Source organism: Motacilla alba, chromosome 3, assembly GCF_015832195.1.
Source record: "Motacilla alba alba isolate MOTALB_02 chromosome 3, Motacilla_alba_V1.0_pri, whole genome shotgun sequence".
Lineage (NCBI taxonomy): Eukaryota > Metazoa > Chordata > Aves > Passeriformes > Motacillidae > Motacilla > Motacilla alba.
Window position 1 is genome coordinate 44,144,605 of NC_052018.1, and position 15,063 is coordinate 44,159,667.

At 37.0% G+C, this 15,063-nt stretch overlaps 1 protein-coding gene across 5 annotated transcripts in view; it reads right to left on the reverse strand.

Moving 5' to 3' along the window:
- The window catches only part of ATG5 (autophagy related 5), a 75,278-nt gene that overhangs the window by 46,505 nt on the left and 13,710 nt on the right, over nucleotides 1–15,063 (reverse strand). For all 5 annotated transcript variants that reach the window (XM_038131258.1, XM_038131262.1, XM_038131263.1 and 2 more), the window contains one exon: nucleotides 9,556–9,718. In XM_038131258.1, the coding sequence (XP_037987186.1) occupies nucleotides 9,556–9,718 (163 nt within the window). The remainder of the gene's footprint in view (nucleotides 1–9,555; nucleotides 9,719–15,063) is intronic.

Below are 15,063 nucleotides of genomic sequence, written 5' to 3' on the forward strand. Positions count from 1 at the left end.
GGAAACAGAGTTGGGTGTAAGAAAACTAAGACAATTTTTTAAAGCAAGCAGGAGAAAAAAAAAATTATCCAATTTGCATACTGATATATATGACCTGGCAAGAGCTTTTATTAGCAGAGCATTGGCTGAGTGCCAGAATCCTAAAGCTCTGAAAGTACAAAATCCAAAAGTGACTGCTTTTCGCAGAATTCTTAAGACTAAAAGTTTAAATAAACAAAACCACTGGTGAATATCCATCCCAATCTCCTTGAAAACTTAAGTGAAAGGATTCTTCCTTCTCTCATTTTTATGTATCAGTACCCCCTATTTCTGCAAAGTCTCAAGGACGCTATTAGTGCTACACTGAGCTGGAAGAACTAATTAGTTTATTGGCTAGACAGGGCAAAGACAGAAGGTACTGGCCAGAAATTTAACAATCAAAACAAAACTGAGTTTTCATCAAGCCAGTAAACAAGGAAGAGTTCTCTACCTATCAGCAAAAGCCCTTCACACACTTGTCTCCCTCCCTCGTAAAAAGCTTATGCAGTCTGCATGACATCTAAACCACCATAACAGTCAAATCTGATTCCTTTTGTTTTTACAGCTTGCTTGAAGTGTTAGAGTTTCTGTATTAGCAAAAACAGTACTTGCAAAAGGCAGATGTCCCTATCTGAATAACAATATTTAAAGTAATGATAATAAGATTTGAATAGAAGTGAGATTAGTGACAGTAGAAATGTTTGATATGACTCCACGAATCATATTTCTTAAACAACAGACGATGATTCTACATAAATTTGCCTAAAATGAAATATAAAAACTTCTCTATGTATTTTATGTCAAAGATCAGAAAGTTAATGACCAAATAATTGAGAAATGTATCAGCCAAGTTGCTAATATTTATAACTACTTACTGCTTAGAAATGCAGTCACTGAATGCCCAAAAGACAGACATCAGCCTTCAGTACTACAGATATGCACAGAATCTATGAGTTGGCAAAACTACAAAGAATTCATGTCACCCATGAAAATAATCTCAGCACACAAATTCTTTAAGCAACAAAGCAAACTCAAGCATAAATTTACAAATACAATATGCCACATTATGCATGTAGGGTTCAGAAACCTATCAGTAAAATTATTAATGTCTTTGAAGTACCCATTAAAATGCTGAAACAATTACTGACACAGGGAAACACTGAGAATTGTTGTTTCCTCCATTAAACCAGATTGGAGATCCTTTAGCAGTCATTGAAATTAATCTAAATTTATACTTTTTTATGTTAAAAAGTTCTTGGTAATGCCATCATACTTTGTTGTTAATAGACAGCAACTGCCGAATCTCTTACTGCTGAGCAATGTTAACTAAGGATTAGTCCCAGCTAAGGGCTAAAAGGCTGGGCTCCCTTTTGCCCTTGAGTCTCAGCCTGAAATGGTCTTCAGGCAACCAGAAAAATTAGTTTCACTCATACTACCCTCTTACAGTCATTTTCTGAAACTCAAGTGCTGTCACACTTCAAACAACTTGAAATTTCACATGGATCTTGAAGTTAGACACGTCCCCTTCACTCACATGAGGCTACAACAGGATGGATCACTGAGAGGGTAAAGGGCTCTGCTCAAGTGCTCGCCATCAACACGTGCACTTCACTACAGCATAGCTTTAAATCTGCATAAACAAACAATCTGGGCAATTACCACAGAATGGAAAAATACAACTACAAATACCGTGCAATGAAAAGCCCTGGTAAAAGCATATAGACAGTTAGAATGAAGTTCCCACTGCAGTGTAGTAGGCAAAAGAACTAAAAAACTCCACCCTAACCTTTAACCTTATCAACAAAAATATCATAATAGCAAGGAACTATTTTCTTTCTATATTTGATAGGGATGCAACTATCAGAGATTATCAGACTCTAGGACTGGACATATTTCAAGAAGGCTGTTAAGAGGGTTTAGAAAACAAATAATTACTACAAAAACAAGGGAAAGATTTGAAATTCAGAAAGGAAATGCTAATTCATGGCTCTTGTATTTCAGCATCTTTTTAAAAAGTCAAAGTGAACAAACTGATGTAGCCCTCAGGGTAGCACATGTGCACAATTTTGTCAGGGCTATTCATGGTTTCTCCTTAAAGCTATTTATTGGAATAAATTAAACAGAAAGCTTGAAATTAAATCGTATCTGTAGCTCTATATAAGCAATACCAACTTGCAGCCTGCACACAACTGTGTTCAATACTAAAGCTTAAAAAACACAAAACTTGTCCATTCTCAGTGGTTCACCATTGTCTAACAAACCTATGACCCATGGATTACTTGGGGAGAGCACTAAGAGACCAAAGACTGACGTACAAGATGTACAAGAATGACAGAAAAGCTTTAGTTTGGAAGCGCCTTTGAAGGTCAAGCTTCGGAATAACAGCTCCTCACCCTGCCCCAAAAGAGCTGCTGACATGAAATTAAATGAGTTTGCTCAAGACCTTGCCCAGTGAAGTTTGACTGTCTCTGTGGGTTTCCACTCAACCACTTTCACTCCCCAGCACACCCCACTCTCCCTTCTCCATGTACCATCAGACTTCCTGCTGCTGTAACTAGTAACTGTTTCTTGTTTGGTAATTGCCCAGCTCACCCACAGTGGAGACAAGAGCAAGAGCAGTCTGACTTCATCTGCTCTACGAGCCTTCCTTTCAGGTAAAGCTGGTATTAAATCTACCTTCAGCTTCCTCCTCATCTTCAGGCTAAACAAGGCAGCTGCCCCACTCTATAATACAGCATATGCTACAGTCCCTAAGAATTTTACCAGCACTCTGCTGGATTCTTTTCTGTTTGCCACATTCCTTTTGTCTCGGCGTCCCGAGAGGACACAGCACTCCCAGTACAGCTTTACAAGTGCTGAGCCAAGTGGGGGGCACAACAGCTCGAGCAGCTCCCAGGTCAACCTTTATTTGGGCAACACCACACAACAGGCTTTCAACTCAGTTTCTTGTTCACCATTACTCACTTCCAGAACGCTGCTTCTCAGTCAGCTCTTAGACTACCATGGGCTTTATCCAGTCTCTGGTGCAGGACTTGTGTGTCAGCTCTGGGAGGCTACAGCCCATCACAACCCCTCTGAATGGCAGATCTGCCTGTCAATCCACCAACTGCTCCCACCAACTCTTCCTTTCACTCACAGGCAAACTCACTAAGGGTTAATCTGTCACATACATATAATCAAACTGTAGGGTACAGAGAGCTGCAGCTGAAAAGTCAAGGATACAAAGTGTATTTCTTTAATGTTAAAGCAGGCATATTTTCTACTGACTCATTTTAATAAGCATTGCTTTTAACTGCTGCAGCCAAAAAGAAGTCTTCTCAAAATTTAGTATAAATACTACTTCCACATTGTTCCCAGGAAGACTAAGACTCTGCATACATACATAATTCTGCTCACTGGTATTTCTAACCAATTTTATAAAAACTTAAATTCTTCTGTGGTATGCCTCAAGCATGAAGGAGTTTTTGTTGATGAAATAAATATTTTGAACATTTTAAAATTAATTTCTGTGCTATTCAGAAACATTATTTACAGCTGATTACTATAATTTCCCAGCTATATAAAGACTTGTCTCTAAATTGCTTAGTTCACCTAAATCCATAATTTATATTCTTGTTTTACAAAAACATCAATAATTACAACTATCAAGGACTTCAGAAAGACTTTGGTACATATCTGACTCTCAATGACTACTACTACAGTTAGTGACTGCTTTTTTGAGAGCACAGCTTGAAATACTGGTATGGCATTAAGATATTTATTTTTCTCTTCCATTTTACACCTTGCCATAGTTAAAATATTCTTGCTTTTAAATACCTGGTTTACCTGGGCATTTGAAAGACCATGGTATATAATACAAATCCACCACTGACAATAGAACACAAGTTCACTGAACTTTTCAGACTATCTTCATATATGAGTCACTATCAGAAAGGAGAGACAGGACCTTAGAACAGTTTTGACTTAATGTAGCAGAAGCCACAGAAATATGTGAAAATATTCTTCATGTGACAGATAGCAAAGTAACAACATTCAACGTAAGAGGACATTTTGAAGACTGTACAAGAAAGCAGCATGTCATTGTTCAGGTTATCTATCAGACCAAAAAGGCATTTTCCCCCCTGTTTTCTTATAGTATACACAAGGGAGCCATATCTTACCAACATTCTTTTCACTTACTAAACATACTCACAAACCAGAAGTTTCACTTTAAGTACTTTACACTGTTTCCTTACCACCACCTCCCTTCATTTCTAGGTCACCAGTTTACCTGGAAAAGGTTTAAGCAAAGAAAGTCATCATGATGGACTACTTCCTTTCTTTTATTCAAATAACAAAATGCGTACATCCTACAAAATTTAAACTTTCTCTGTAGCAAAAAAGCAGGTGATGTCAGAAGTCCTGTCACTTAAACTAAAAGGAAAGCTCTGATGACAGACAAGTTGTAGTGGTTTTGGTTCGCCAGTTTAAGATTTCCCCAATTTTGAGATTTTCCCAAACAACGTGCTGATGAGTGTGGTGGGTTCAGTGCTGGCCAATCACCCATGCACTCACTTCTGCTGTGAGATAGGATCAGGAGAAAGGCAAAACCACTTTTGAAACACGTACCCCACAGGTTGTATAGGAATTAGAAGCAGGGCTTGTTACAGACTTTCCTGAGAATGTCAAAGGGAAAAGGACTCCTGACAATTTTATCCATCCTCCAGCTCTCTGTTCCATGCTTAGGATAGCCTTGGAATTTTGATTTCTTCATTTCTAATTAGGCTCTCTCTATACATATGAAAACAGACCAGCATAACACCATGTAACTTTCCAACCCACTCTGCTTTCCCGGTACCATGTTTTTCATAAAAAAAGCTTTTCTTAAAAGTTAAGGAACCTTTATATTAATGCATATTAATAAATTCAGGTGCTTACTAGGAGAAAGTAACTTAGAAGCACTTCAAATTGCAAAACAAGAAACCCTCAACAACTAAAAGAAGTTTTTAAAAAGTTCTTAAGAGTGAAGTCTATTTTTTAGAAACAGTTTACTCTAAATTTTAGTTAGACCATACAGATTTTTCAGGAAATGACTTATTTTGAGAGGGAGGGGAGGAAAAAAAAGCAGAAGGCAGCAAAAAGAGACCTTGAAGTTGGCTCCTTCAGAGTGTACTGGTTTTCATTAGACACATGGCCATCTAACACAAGAGGGTGAAAACGCCAGAAACACTACCTCCACCTCATCTCTAGGCAACCTCCTCTCGTGGCAGAGACTTCAGGGGGATTGTGAATGCTGTGTTACCTTTTGCTTTCCTTCCTTCTCTGCCTTCATATAGTTCTTGCCCTCCTTTGAGACCCACTGGTTCTCAGTGGCCTCAGACAGACAGACCTCCTGTTTGAGAGCAGAGCAGAAGAAGCCAAGGGGGAAATGCAGGCTGCCAACGATTCCCCACCTTTGTGCCACAGCAAAGGGCAGCTATTCAAGTAGACACCAGGCCAGCGCAGAGGACAAACAAAGCCAGAAGCAGTTTCAGGGGGACAAACAAAGCCAGAAGCAGTTTCAGGGGGATGGCAGTTGAGACTCACAATACTTCACCCATGTGAGTGGAGCATTGGCTCAGTCATTTGTGCAGGAAGGGTAACAATCCCATAAACATCGCAGAACTAACAGTGAGGTCTAGGTCACAATCCATCACCAGAAAAACCACCACAACTAACTAAACCCCAAACAAAACCTGCTGCTATGGAAAAAAAAAACCCAAAAACATCCCCAGGAAGGCCTGTCCTGAGGCAGCTGATTCATTTTGCAGGTCCAGCCTGCTTGAAGCCAGACCCTGCTCAACACCAAACCAGCACTGGGCTGACTTTGTGCAGGGCTATGGGAATAGGTCTAAATCACATTCCCTCAGTTCCACGGTATCAGCAACACTGATGTTTGGTGTGTGCCCTGCTAGCTTAACTCCAGAATAAGCAGGTACTGATGCTAGTTATAAAGCAGCTTGATGCACTTTGGGACATTTTTAACTAAGAAAGCCCAGGAAGGTAATCAGTGGGTTTTTAAAAACACTTTTAACCAATACACTAATTTTCAAAGTTCAAATGAGTTATTTAATTTTTCTTCACAGTTAACCAAGCCTCCACAGATTGGACATGGAAAGAACTCCTCATTTTGGCAGCAATACAGGGAAGAAGAAAACAAGGTAGCTTTGTGATTTAAAAACTAGTAGCTTTTTTATTCATTCTCCTGATGAACTCCAGAAGATTTTCTAAGCAAATGATGAGTTGAGATCACAAAGATTTGTTCAGCTACTAAAGCATGCTCACCATGGGGTAAAGGACAGCATTGCTTCCACCAGTTCTCTATGAGGAGGAGAAACACGCCCATCAAACCTGAGCGGGTCAAGTGTATGCAGCACAAGAAAGGCTGTAGGACACTTCCTTTTTTGCAGTTAGAACATTTCTAAACAGAAATGTGGTAAGTGAGAACAAACACAACTTCTAGCTCTCAAAAAACCCAAGAACAGTTTAGATAAATTTTGGAAATAAATGCAAGACAACACAGCCCTGATTCTGTCACTAAGGCAAGAAAGAGATCAGATGCATTAAAAGATAAAATATTGTATATTCTGAATGCTTGCAGGATTTTTCTCCTCTACTAAGAACAATGCAATATGGCCACTTAACTTCTGGTAAGCCCTACAGCATGAAAATGAGCATTACATTCTTTTTCCATAATATTTTCAGTAAAATAATGACTTCATTATATTTTATAATATATAAAAGAAACCTTAAAATAGTTATGAGTTCTTACTGTTTATTTCTCCCACTCATGTATCAGAAATACCAAGTCTATTCTTCACTGGATATAAATGATGCCTGTGAAAATTTCAGGGTATAGTTGCTTCTGTTAGTCCACAACTGATAAAAAGCAGATGTGCCGAATCTAAATCCCCTCATTTATCAGAACCATTATATACTGAAGTTATAGATATTAATTCTTTGAACCATGCAAAAAAATACAACTCTCCCCCCGGAAACAGTTGGGATTTCATTGGTTTGATCCTGACTCATCAGTAGGCCCATAGAGTCTTAGGGTTTCAAAGTTGAAAGCCTTTATTTTTCCACACAAAAGGCAAGAAGAAAAAAACCCACCCACTTGAAAATCCCTTTCATGCATGATAAAAATGGCCATAACTCCATCAAAGCAAAAACAGTAGTAACATTTTCCATGAATTCTGACCAAAGAATTTTAACAATTCATGTAAAGGAACAAAGGTCAGTATAGCCGCACAGTCTGCTTCTATCACTTCCCTACCACAGACAGACATCCATGGCTGGTCAAAAGTGTACCTGTCCCAAAGAAGAGTTCCACCTCAGAAATATCTCGTTTATGAATCAAAAATTATCTGTGAAGAGCAAGAAAAACCACAGCACAAAAGAGAAGAATATGTTTTCTTTCCTGATTTGGTATCAGATTAACATAAAACTAGAAATGGTGGGAGGAGGGATGTAAAGGTTGATATGAATAACCACCAGCTGTTACCAGCATAAGATTTTCCCACAAATTCACTACTACAGCTCTTCTCTGCTGTGACTTACAGCAACTGCTAAGTTTCACGTGTTACCTGTTCAGTAGCTGCTGAACAAAGTAGTTCAGCAGAAACATTTATACCAAATTACTTGATAGTTATATTTCTCCAAACAAAACTGGATAGTTTTTGTTTTTTTTCAAAAAAGTTAATTCAGGACATGTCTTCTAAGTAATGCTATCACTCATTAAACAAATAACACTTCCTGTAATTAAGAACTGAAGAAAATTGTTTGAAGTTGCACAGAAAAAACAGTCTGCAGATGTACCTTTACTTACAAAGCAGTTATCACAAATGCTACTTTCTTTTCTTTTTTGTGGTCATTTATTCTGTTTCACAAAGTGGTTTAAAATTATTACATCTCAAACGAAAGCCTATAAAAACATATTGAAAGATAGAACATGCTTAAAAAGAGTTTTCTTGGTTTCACAAGCTTTTCTTGTTTCTCTTTTATGAAGAGTTGAGAAATTAAAATTAGCATTTGAAAGACTGCTCAAACTTCTCATTCAGGTGTCAGATTCCACAGGTGCAATTTCTCATTAAGTACAGTGAAACCTTGAAATCAACTTTGCTGGGCAACCTCTGTTCTTAACATTATAGAGCAAAACAGAAAAATTCTCCTTTGCCTACAAGTGAAGATATTCTTAGACAAATAATCAACTAAAAGATAAAGCCTAAGATGAGCACAAAAAAACCCATGCTGTTTATCTGTCCTCTTACCTTATATATTGAGAGTGTCAAGATTCTGTAACTTCTGCTTGAAAGAACTTTAAATTGTACTGTTTCATTTTGGAGGTATGCATGGGCTTCCTCAAGATCTCACTACTCAAATGGCAAATTCTAACTCTTATCCAATTAAATAAAAAATAGAAAGCAGAGTTTCTAATAACCATTGATCTTCAAAATTATAACTAGAGTACCTTTAATATGAAAGGCAGTACCACTAAACAACAATGAAAAAAACCAAAAGCCACACACCGACTAAATATACACATTAAACCAAAACTAACTTGGAACCTTCTAGTCTAAACCAAAAGCATGGTTCAAGTCTTCTTGCATTGTAAGGTTCTTCTTTTTCACTTAATTTTTCTTATACATATATGGGAAGAATTTTGTCTCTCAACACAGAACAAATATCTTCATGCTTATAGTAAAATGCTTTCATAAAATAAATTTACTAGGGATAATATAAATGACAGCATCAGGAGATGAGAAAAATGCAATGAAAGTGACACGATCACCCATTCCAGAGAGCAGTTTCTGAAATACTTACAAAAGCTTTTTAACTTACGGGCTCTACAAACCTTAACACAGAAGACGCTACAAACAAAAGTTTTATTTTGCACTGTAATATTGATTCATACCATTTGTGCAAAGTAAGAACACTAATTAAAGATCTTGCTGTGAATTATTTTGCTGACTTTTCCAAGTCAATACTTATTTCTGCACAAGTCCTTGAGAAAGCCATAAAGCAATTTTAAAAAATGGCAGAGAGAAAAGTAAAATTATTAAATCTACTGGAGAACTTTTTTTAAAGTTTACTTATATTGTTTATCAGTGACAATCCATAAGCTTTAACTAGAGGAGATAATCTCTTATGTATGATCCAAGATAGCTAATACTGAATACTTACACCCCAGGTGTCTCTCAAATAAAGACCACCCTTTGCACAAAACTACACTAGACAATATTTATCTATTTTGATTTGCTGCAGTTTTGGTTTGTTAGAACAGTCATGACCCAATCTAATTCCTTTAATAACTCCAGGCACATTTGAATTATCACCAAAATGATTATTTTAATTTAAAAAACTAAAAACCACCAAAACCATCAATGCTTTCCATGACACCAGACAAAAATTCTGCAGAACAATGGCATTTTATATCTCATGCAATAACTGAGATTTCAAGAAATTATTTATTAGCTTGTTCAACCTGAATATGATTAATACTTGATGTGTTGTATTTACCATTCTGTAATCCCATCCACAATTGCTTATGATCCTTTTTTTGCATTTCATTGATGACTTGACTTTTGTGCTTTAAAGCATCTGCTTCTTTTATACAAGCCATAAAATGAGCTTCAATCACATCCTTAGAATGGCAGTGTAGAAGATCCTTTTCTGGAAAATTCTACAAAGATAAATGATAGATCAAGAAAAATAAATGCATCATATACCTTGTATGATGAAGAATATATGATAATTTTAAACAGGCATACATTTATGCAAAAGAAGCACACTAGAATCTTCCACTTACAGAAGAATGTAACAACCATTCTCTCACTCTGTTGGCAAGAAATAAGATTGCAGTGAAAATGTTTCAGGAAAAATAAAAGCTCAACAACTTTCTGCAAAACCAGAATTTTAACATGTTTTCAAGCAGATATTCGATCTCATACAATAAACAGGAGAAAATGATGAGAAGAAAGTGATAAGCACCTAATATATACTGGCTCTTCATGATATTTTATCAACCATTTCTATGTAGTTCTTTGAAACCAAGCAGAATCACCCACGTATATGAACTGTAGCATATCTGCCACTTACAAACATTTCTCCTTAGAGACACTGGAAATCTTTTTCAGTTCCAGCTTCAACCAATCCACGTGACTACTGCTAGCCTGTGTAACTTGATTTTATACCCCTTTTGCTTGGTTACACTGGCACACGGCACTCAGCATTGCAGATGCACAACTACCATTCCTCAGGTAACTCTTAACCCTTCAGTAAATGACAACTACCTCTCCTAATGAATTTATTAAGGACTTACAGCAGTATATCTCATTCAGATACAAAAAAGATTTCTTTGAACATTAACCGATCCGATGTCCAGCATTGTAGAGGTTGTGGGTTTTCTTCCTCCAGTTTTCCTTTTATCCACACTTACTATCACTTACCATTTTATAACAACGCAAGCATTCACTACCACAAATCCACTACTTTTAGATTTCAGAAGTTTTAAACCCCACTTTTATTCCCTCCTAATGAACTTTATTTTCCCAGTTCCTTATGACCATGCTGAATGGAGCAAACCTCAGAGCCAAACTAGAGTAGCAGCATCATCAGTACTCCCCTTCCCAACAAGGGTTTGCCACATGTTTATACTTGAATTCTCACACTATTCCACCAGGAACCCTTTCCTCTTAACCCATTACAAACTGGCACTTGAAAAAGCTTTTGTGAGGGACTGTCAAAACCATTTTCAAAGTACAAGTACATATAATGGGATATCTTTCAAAGGTTTTTACAACATAGTTAACATGTCAAAGCAGGAGCAACCTAGTGCCGGAAAAAATCCTGCCTTCACTGCCCCACATAACCTCAAGAAAAATAACGAAGACTGCTTCAAAATACAGAAAACCAAAATATCAAAAATGAAGCTGGGGATTGCCTTACCTGAGAGAAATTCTGAGGAAAACAGTAATAGTTCCCTCCTCATTAGGTTATTGAGAAGAGTTGGAAATTAAATAATGGAATTTCATATAGTGTTTCCTCCTTATGACAGTGAGGACCCAAACTCTGGAAACTGTGGATCAAAAGGATGAGTATTTTCCAAAAACAAGGGCATAAAGAAAAGATTGCCAGTATCTTTTCCACTAAAGTTTACATGGCTTGATGTTGAACTTGCAAAAGAAGTGCTGTTGTTAGGACTGGTGTATGTTAAGCTGACTAGAAAGCGAAGGACAGAGGTAAATCTAGCTTCTTACAGAAAAATGGCCAAGTATAAAGACATTAAAGAAGACAGAACAATAAGGAAAGTTCTTCTGGGGCAGACCTTGCTCCTACAAAGCTGAGTGTCTCAGCATAATTGGGCCCAAGATTACTAGGAAAACATTACTGGGACTGTTACTTGCCAATTGACATCTGCATAGGCCTGTAAAATACTTTCAGAAGTTCAATTTACTTGCTCAAATAAAAATGTAAAGTCTCGTAACCAATCCAGAAGAAACAAATAGACAGAAATAGCATACTTAAAGATCAAAAAAGTTCTTTACACGCAAGAATTCAAAGAGAGACACTGGCATCCCTCAAAACAAAGGAAAAAACATGGTACATACCTAATGCCAAATAATATAAGAACCTAGAAACTGACTTTCCTAGTTAAAAAGTGATGTTTTAGATAAGTTTATGAAAACAACAGTTTTGTTACAACAACTGTTTCACTACACATGTGTAAATATTGAACTGCAGAGTCTTTTTTCGGACATTCTTCTCTTTCTACAGGTACACATCTTCCTGCTGACATTTTTCCAAGGAATTTCAAATTGCAGCTAATGTTACTCCCTGAGGATGAGTTCCAGAAATCATACACAGTGCAGTCTGCAGAACAGCAAGGATCTATTTAAAACTGGTCAAAGCTAGTTAAGCTAGTGAAAAGAATCTAGACACAGTAGTAGAACTAGGTGTGGCAAGACTAATTTTCCCGGCTTCTAAGGAGTAACACTATGAAAGACAGGAAAACACTCTTAAATCTCAGTGCTGTGTATGCTTTTCTTTAGTAGGAAAACATTGACACATTTCTATGAAATACTGTGAGAAGAAGCTGAAAAACCTAAACATGAAAGTGACAACTTAGAAAAAAACACTGCACACCTGCAAGAAGTATATGAAACAGTTTCACCTACATGAGACTGTAGAAAATGACAGAAAATATGGCATCCCAGCTGATTTATCCATCAAGGTACAAAATAATAAGTTTTATATTTAAATGTAAATCATTTGTGCTTGTATCTAAAAAAAAAAATCCACTTGCCTTCTTTCTACTTGAAGAAATACTGATCAACCATAAATAACTTTATTCAGTTCCCTGAAGAAAGGGACAATCGTAAACTGGTTGCCACTCCTGGCTATACAACTAGGAAATTCGCAAAAAGTATTAGCAGATGACATAAGTAGCTTTAATTCAAGTACTCTCACTGGTGGTGTCTTACTTCCTCCATGTCCTGCATCAGAACACTTACTAAGGGCTGGCTCTGATTTTCTTAGAAAGCTCAAGGAGTTCTGTATTTTTGTTTTCACATACCAGTAGACCCTTGCAGTATGAACCAGTCACAGAGAAATAGGTATTGTCTATACAGACAAGAGCACTAAATGACCTCTCGCAAAAAACTGTACCAAAAACATCACTGGCAATTTCAACAGTCGGGTTTCATAACTCCATTCCACCCATATTTATCTCTCAGTTCTAGTTCACCAAACATCTGTTCATCTTGTGACAGTCTATTTGCATTAGACTACATTTACAGAAAATAGGGCATTAAAAACCATAAGGAATGTATCCAGTGGCAGGGGGTGCACCTATGTATTTGTGTTTAGTTACCATCAGTGGTCTTTTCTTTAAGTAGACTGATTAAAAAAAAAACAACAAAAAAACCCAACATTTATACTTCTGGCTTCCACAATATCTCCTAGCAGTTCCACAATTTATCCATTTGCTACATGGAAAAGTACTTCCTTTCATGCCACCTGACCCCATCTTCACCTAAAAAACCACAAAGATGACTGTCACACAAGGATAGATGCTGCCTCTCCTCCTGTACATCAGGTCATGGGTGGGGAGGCAGGCACCAGCAGACAATGGCTTCAGCAGAACCTCAGCATTTCCCCTGGCACACAGGATTTCCTCTCCTCTAACAGTGCTGCCATCTTATCTACTGCCCAAAATCTGGAGAAGTGATTACAACACTGAGAACTGAATAGTGTTGAACAGGCCACAGAGTAAGGTGAGATGATTTTAATGGGAAGGGGTAGAATTTCTCTCCTTCCTGTAAAGCCACACCTGGATAACAAAAGCAGCTTCCCAGGCTACAACCTCTCATGATTCTCAGACCCCAGTATGCTGTTCAGCCTCACCCTTTTGCAACTATTTAATGCAACTGTTTTTCAACTTTTCAAGATACAATGAATGTAATTTTATTGCATACCAGAAGTACAAATTAACAAACTGTTTCTTCAATGCAAAAACAAACTGTGTTTATGATTTGGTCTGCATACATAACACAGGAAGACAATTACAAACATCTATCAACTTGAAAACTTCTGCTGAACAGAAATAAGCCTTTTCCATGTTTTTAACTTCAAACAAGGAAACCTGATAGGGAGAGTCTGACTTTTAAAAATAAGTTGAAAAACACTTTTTACAGATGTTTGAGATATCTGTTGTTGACTGCATGCATTGGTAGAAGAAAGGAGACAGCCATGACAACAAAAGTTAAACCCCATAAAATCTAACACTGTTTAATTAAGTCAAATAAAAATTACAACTCTTTGAAGAATAACTACACAGGAATGAAAAGAATACTCAAGTCAAAAATCCCACACCTAAACTATTCAGCTGTAAGGAACTGTAACACATGAAAACCTCTTCAATATTTTGACATACTTTGATATCTTTCAGTTATGTTTTGACTTAAGGATTCAGAGGGGTTTTATTTAAATAAACTTTCAGATTACATCAAAATAGGAAGACGGATTATGCAGGTGCTAACTCCACAGTGTTATATTACCCAATTACATCAACCTTTAAAGTAATACTACCTTAGCAGTTAATTATTTCTGCTGATCTTTAATGTACTCCTTTCAGAAAAACTAAAAGTAGCTGATCTTCTGGCAAGCAGCAACATGGACATTAAAGCCAAATTTATGTTGCTGATTAAAAAGTACTGTGGTGCTGCAACTTCGTAAGATGCCTCTACTTTGTGATGGCAACATCCCCACATTGCCACTGTTAATATCCCAGAGCTCTCAGAACATAACAATTAAACCATGGTTTATGAAACTAGACGCCCTACATTTTCATCTGGACATTCTGGAAGTTTCCTCATCCCAGGTCTCTGACATTTATCAGACAAGTGTAGCAATTACAGTGGTTTCAAAAACATCCCCAGCTTCAGATCAAATAAGTCAGTCATTTTAGAAGTTTCAACATGTAGAAATATATCATTGGAATGTATGCTTTCAGTGCACACTTCCAAAAATAATCAGATTACCACTGGAAAAAGCTTTTCTAATACACCTTTGAGAACTGTTTCAATGAAAACATTCAACACAAGTGCTTCCCCAATACTTTTTTCGTTTCACTCAAATCCCTCACGCACTGAAGTCAAGCCTATTAATGTAGTGTTGTCCTTCAGACCAGTTTTCCTATTGCATTCTTTCTTTTACAATAGAGAAATTAACATTTCAAAATTAAATATCATGATTTGTAGTTGTGCTTTTGACTTCAAAACGTACTTGGGATTATTGTCTCAATGCATTTCAGAGTATACAAGAATCCTGCACCAAAGCTAACCTTGTTCAAGTTCCATTCTGAGCAAAGATCAGTAGTGCTATTAAGCCATATCTAATGGGTTTACAATGCATAATCAAAATAATGTCTCTGCTGTGACTAAGCTGTCACAAGACCAAATTCATTTCACTCAGTTCTCTAAAAGGGACCAACATTAAGTACAACAATATTTCCTTCAAAGATTTCTA